Source organism: Pongo pygmaeus, chromosome 7 (assembly GCF_028885625.2).
Source record: "Pongo pygmaeus isolate AG05252 chromosome 7, NHGRI_mPonPyg2-v2.0_pri, whole genome shotgun sequence".
Lineage (NCBI taxonomy): Eukaryota > Metazoa > Chordata > Mammalia > Primates > Hominidae > Pongo > Pongo pygmaeus.
The window spans coordinates 154,416,040-154,422,039 of record NC_072380.2 but is presented as its reverse complement, the minus strand read 5'-3'; the positions used below and the strand labels follow the sequence as shown (position 1 = coordinate 154,422,039).

The following is a 6,000-nucleotide window of genomic DNA, read 5'->3' as shown; positions in this document are numbered from 1 at the left end:
CCCCTCAGGACAGGCCTGGGCCACGTCCTCTGGGCCAGACTTAAAGAAAGGCCTGCCCAGCCCCAGCAGGTGAGCTGGAACCCTTCTCCCCAGATAAGCCACACCCCACGCCCTCCGCCACCTCCAGCAAGGCTGGGGTGCAGCCCAGGAGACCCAGCAGAGGCCGAGGCTCTGAGTGGGACGCTCGAAACCTGTGGGCTGTGCAACCTCCTCACCTCCCTGAGCCTCGTTTGCCCATCTGTGAAATGGGGCTGAAGACCTGAGGTGAACAGAGAAATAAATGGACCTTTGAGAAGGGACAATACAGTATAAACAAAGCTGGAAGTCAACCTGGCCTTGGAACCTCCCCTCACCCTGGAGGCCTGACTTCCTGGCCACCTCGTGACGGGACCTTTGTCGTTGAAGACCCTCCGATCTTATGGGGGGCGGGGCTGGGCCTGGAACCTGCCACGGCACTGCTCTGAAAGGCACATGTGTGTCTCACATTCACTGGTATAAAACGACAGACGTGGAACAGGAAATCGAGCTCCCTGCATTCCCGCACGCGTGGCGCCTGCACATGGTCCCATGTCCAGGGCCCTGCCTGTCCAGGGCCCTGCAGGTGTCCACAGCTGCAGCCTGTGAGCATCCTCAGGGCAGCCGAGGCCTTGATCCAGCCTCAGCTGGCCTGTCCCTCCAGACCACGGGACTCCCACAGGCGTTCCTGAAGTCCTCAGAGCCCGGGTCAGCAGTCCCTGTCTTCAGCAACTCCAGTAGTGCCTATGAAGCAGGTCAGACCTCGCCCCAGCCACAAAGAGCTCATGGGGATATCGGTTCCCCCAGAGTGGGATCAGGTGCTGGTAGGCAGCATGTGTGCACAGTTCCTTCCCGTTACTGTCCTGTGTGACACCCCCCCCAGTGAGGTCACAGTGCTGGGATGGCCCCCACAGGCACAGTGCTCAGGAATGTGGAGCGTGCCCGGGATCTGGCCTCCAGCCATGAGGTCTACGACCTCTGCTTCCTCCGTCCAGGCCCTGAGCGCCATCCGCAGTCCCAAGAAGCAGCGTCCCAGTGCCCCGTCCAGCCTCCACCCCCGAACATTTCCTGAGCCCCTGCTGGGCCAGGCTCTGAGCTAGGCATGGAGAAGGATGGGAAGGCTGAAGCCCAGCCCTCCAGGCACCTGTAGGCAGGAGCACACCCAGCTCTCGGACCTCAGAGTCAGCCATGGTGAGTGTGGTCCTGTATTCACATAGCCCGCATGTGTTTTCCACCTTCCTGTGCTCCAGCCAGGTGGCGCCCCGACACCAATTCTCAAGGCAAGCGCAGGTCAACTTCAGCTTAGCCTGGTGGGCTCCGGCCGAATGACGGTCCTGAATGGCAGCTCAGCTATCAATATCATTGTGTGACCATGAGAGGAAGAAACAGTTCATTCTGACATGCTCATTCTGCAGACCACCACTGAGCACCTCCTGGGGACCACGCCTCAGCTGGCTGGTGGCTTCTAAACCAAGCTGTATCAGTCAGGGAGACATCTAAGCTGTTGCAACAAAGCACCCCCAAATACAGTGGCTAAAACAAGACAGAACACTTGTCTCCCTCCTGCAACAGTCTGGCCACTGCAGGCCTTGAGGGCAGCTCTGCTCCATAGGGACACTCAGGGGCCCAGGCTCTTTGGCCTGTGGCTCTGCCCTCACCTGGGGGTGGGTGTCCTTATCTGCGAGGCCAAGGTGCAGCGGCACATACTGCATCCCAGCCCGGGAGGGGCAAAGGCAGTCATGGGCTGGCAGCTTCCTATGGAGAACACAAGGAGACACTGCCCACTCCATTTCTCAAACTCCAGGGCACTGCCCACTCCACTTCTCAAACTCCAGGGCACTGCCCACTCCACTTCTCAAACTCCAGGGCACTGCCCACTCCACTTCTCAAACTCCAGGGCACTGCCCACTCCACTTCTCAAACTCCAGGGCACTGCCCACTCCACTTCTCAAACTCCAGGGCACTGCCCACTCCACTTCTCAAACTCCAGGGCACTGCCCACTCCACTTCTCAAACTCCAGGGCACTGCCCACTCCACTTCTCAAACTCCAGGGCACTGCCCACTCCACTTCTCAAACTCCAGGGCACTGCCCACTCCACTTCTCAAACTCCAGGGCACTGCCCACTCCACTTCTCAAACTCCAGGGCACTGCCCACTCCACTTCTCAAACTCCAGGGCACTGCCCACTCCACTTCTCAAACTCCAAGACTGAGGATGGTCTTGTGGTCCCTGTTGGCTGCAAAGGAGGCTGGGACATGCCATCCACTCCTGGGTGACCATGTGCCCAGCATCTGGAGGGACAACCTTCATTTGGCGGCAAGAATGAAGCCGATCCAGTGCGTCTCAATGTGGGCTCCCCTGCAGCCGAGGGTGCGCTTCCTGGAGCTGCTGTAACTAATCAACACCATCCTGGGTTAAAGTCGCATCCCTGGGCCAAAACCAAGGAGCCAGCAGGGCCATGCTCACCCCCGAGGCTCTGGCCGGAGCCTTCCTCACCTCTGCCAGAAGCTGGTGGCTGCCTCCCTCCAACCTCTGCCTCCGGGGCCACACAGCCTCCTTTCTTTCTGTAGTCAAACCTGCCTCTGCCTCCCTCTTGTAAGGCCACACATAATTGCATTGGGGGACCACCTGGATAATAATGTCCCTAAAGATTCTTAATTTCATCACAACTACAAAGTCCTTATTTGCCATAAAAAGTAATAAGTACAGGTTCCAGGCATGAGAACATTGACACTTTGGGGCATTTCTTCTGCCTACCATGCAGACCCCAAGGCAGCAACTCAGGGCAGGCATGTTCTTGGGACGTGATCCCAGGAAACACTGTGGGGTGGGGGAGGAAGAGAGACTCAGAAGGTGGGAAGCCAGAGTGGCGTTGTCAAGCACTCAGCATCCTGGAAGCCACCAGGGCTTGATCCCACTGGGTCACCCCATCGGAGGGGCAGGGCTAAGCCGTCTGTCCCCGCCCCCAAATCACGGGTCAAAGGCTGCTCCCAGGAAAGCTGGATTCCCTGGTAGCTTCAGCAGTGGCCAGAGATCCTCCCAGAGAGAAACACAGGTGATGGCAGGTGAAGAATAGGAATGACGAGAGCCCGAGTGCGGGGTGAGGGAGCAAGAGCATCTGTGCCCAGCCCACCCTCCGGAGCCTCTCTACTGTAAGCTGGGAGGGCAACAGAGAGAAACCCAGAAGGAAATGCCATTGTGAAAGGGAAATTTGCCGGGAGCTCCGACAATGTTGAGGTTGGGGGGACACTCTGTGTCCATTCTGTGATCTGAGATGGCCTCTCAAGGAATGACGCTGAAGCAGGGGGTAGGCAGGCCTTAGGAGCAGCGTGTGCAAAGGCCCCGTGGCAGGAAAAGCCCCAGCTCCTGAGGACCATGAAACATCAGCCCAGGAGGCCTGTGGCTGGTGAGCAGTGAGCCGAGAGGAGGCCAAGGGCACCGGCGAGACAGAGGAAATGTTGGGGACTTGTAGGAGCCAGCCCCCTTCTCCTGCCTAGGGCCACGGCCTGACATTCCTTCCTCCGCCATCAGCATCACCCCCCCCCAGCAGTCCCCCCCACTACACACTGGCCTTTGCTGCCTCCTCCAGCAGGTCAGGAAGGCCCTGCCTTCCTGAGGGACAGAGAAGGGGGCCAGGCAGAGGAAGCCTCTAGGTGGAGGCATGCAAGCCCCAGGCCCCAGGGGGTGGCTGCCAATGGAGGAGGGAGAGCAGGCTCGGCTGGCCTCCCCGGAAAGGCCCTGTGAGGTGGCTGCCAACGGAGGAGGGAGAGCAGGCTTGGCTGGCCTCCCCAGAAAGGCCCCTCCCAGTGCTCCCCCCACCAGGAGTTATTTTTAAAATCTCATTTTCAGAAAGCGGAGGAGAAAACCTCTTTCTTTTGCCTTTTCTCCACTCTTTTTTCTGTGAAAGCGTAGGAGGGGGTGTGGAGGAGGAGGGGAGCCCTGGAAGGCGAGGAGGAGCCCATGGGCAGTGTCCCAGCTTGGGGACCCGGGCCTGCTGCTGACCGGGGCTGCCCCACCCCGTGGACCCCAGAGCCACCAGTGGGACCCTCCCTGGGCAATCTTGGCATAGGAAATCAACCATCTGCAGGATGGGGACCACCCAGGGCCAGGAGGTGGACACTCTCTCTGTCCCCCTGGAGGGGACTCAGTCCATCCCTGCTGTGCATCTGACGGTAGGGAGGCTCAGAGAGGACAGGGACTCCCTCAGCCACGAGCACGGAGCCCCAGCAAGAGTCCAGAGCCCCGCCAGGCTGCAGCTGCTAGGGGAGGGCCAACCTCAAGACCCTGCAGCCCCTCTTGGGGATCCCAGCGCTGCCACTAGAGGCTGGGTCGGGTGTGCTCAGTGGTGGTTGTTTGTGGTGGTCGTTTTTGTTTTTCTCTGGTAAGAACACTTAACATGAGATCTACGCACTTAACAAACATTTAAGTGTGCAGTGCAGCTTCGTTAACTATGGGTGCAATGTGGCACGGCAGACTTCTGGAACTTATCTTCACTGAAACTTTATCCCCATTCAGCAGCAATGCCTTCTTTCCCCTTCCCCCGACCCACCCTGGGAACCACCATTTTACTCTCTGCTTCTGACTTTGACTATTTTAGATTCCATATAGAAGCAGAATCAAGCAGCATTGGCCTTTCTGGGTCTGGCTTTATTGCACTTGGCATAAAATCCTCCAGGTTTATTCCTGTTGTCATATATGGCAGGTTTCCTTCTTTTTAAAGGCTAATATTCCATTGTGTGTATATACCACATTTTCTTTCTTCATTCATCTGACCACAGACACTGCGGGCGTTTCCGTATCTTGGCCATCCTCAACAAAGCCACTGCCATCATGGGAGTGCAGCTCTCTCTTCAAGATCCTGGTGCCATTTCCTTTGGCTGTAACCCAGTAGAGGGATTGCTGGATCAGATGGCAGGTCTATCTTTAGTTTTCCCAGGAACCTCCATGCTGTTTCCTATATTGGTTGCACCATTTTACATTCCCACCAAGAGGGTACAAGGGCTCCCTTTCTCCATACCCCGGCCAACACTTGCCATCTTGTCTTTTTGATGCCAGCCATCCTAACAGGTGCAAGGCGATCTCACTGTGGCTTTGATTTGCATGTCCTGGTGATTAGTGATGTCGGGCACCTTTTTATATACCGGTTGATTATTTGTCTTCTTTGGATAAATGTCGATTCAAATCCACTGCCCACTTTTTAATTGACTGATTTGGTTTTCTGCTATTGAGTGACAGCAGTTCCTTATATATCTTAGATGTTAACCCCTTATCAGAGAGAGGGTTTGCAAATATTCTCTCCCATTCCGTAGGCTGCCTTTTCATTTTGTTGTTTCCTTTGCTGTGCAGAAGCTTTTGAGTTTGGTGTAGTCCCACTTGTCTATTTTTGATTTTTCGCCTGTGCTTTTGGCTTCAAATCCAAAAAATCATTGCCAAGACCCATGTCAAACAGCATTTCCCCTGTTTTCCTCTAGGAGTTTTACAGCTTCAGGTCTTACGTTTACGTCTTCTGTGGGGGTGTCCACTGGTCAAACAGGGCGACTGTCTCCTGGGAAGGGAACTTCACAGAGTCAGGCCTTGGGGCAGCAGCCAGGGGAGCTGGTGGTGGGACCCAGCTGGACGAGGGGCATGGGTGTCCACCTGGCCCCTCCTGTCACTTCCAGTCAAACCACAGCCCCCACCATCCCGCCGCCCAGTCAAGCCCAGCACGGTTGAACAAACCGCCTCGAGAATAAATGCTATTGGAGCCCAAAGAAATCAGGGTGGCTTCCCCGAGGAGGCGGCCTGGGCGGGGGTCTCCAAGGACAAATAGGAAAGGGCAAAAATGAGTTTCTTTAGGAAAGTGGGAGGCAGGGCGCATTCCAGGAGGAAGGCACTGCACAAAGCCTCAAACCTGGCTGCAGCCTAGGAACCTCGGGGAGTTGGGCAGGGACAGAGAGAAGGAGCCTGGGAGGCCAGGGAGCTGCCCGGCCCTTGAGTCTGGCCCC

General features: G+C 56.6%; 1 protein-coding gene across 1 annotated transcript in view; it reads left to right on the top strand.

The window, feature by feature from the left end:
* Positions 1-950: 950 nt before the first annotated feature.
* Positions 951-6,000, top strand: part of LOC129042357 (maestro heat-like repeat family member 5) — a 78,885-nt gene continuing 73,835 nt past the window's right edge. Inside the window, exon 1 of the mRNA XM_054498246.2 lies at positions 951-1,206. Within this exon, the coding sequence (XP_054354221.2) occupies positions 1,128-1,206 (79 nt within the window). The 5' untranslated portion in view covers positions 951-1,127. The remainder of the gene's footprint in view (positions 1,207-6,000) is intronic.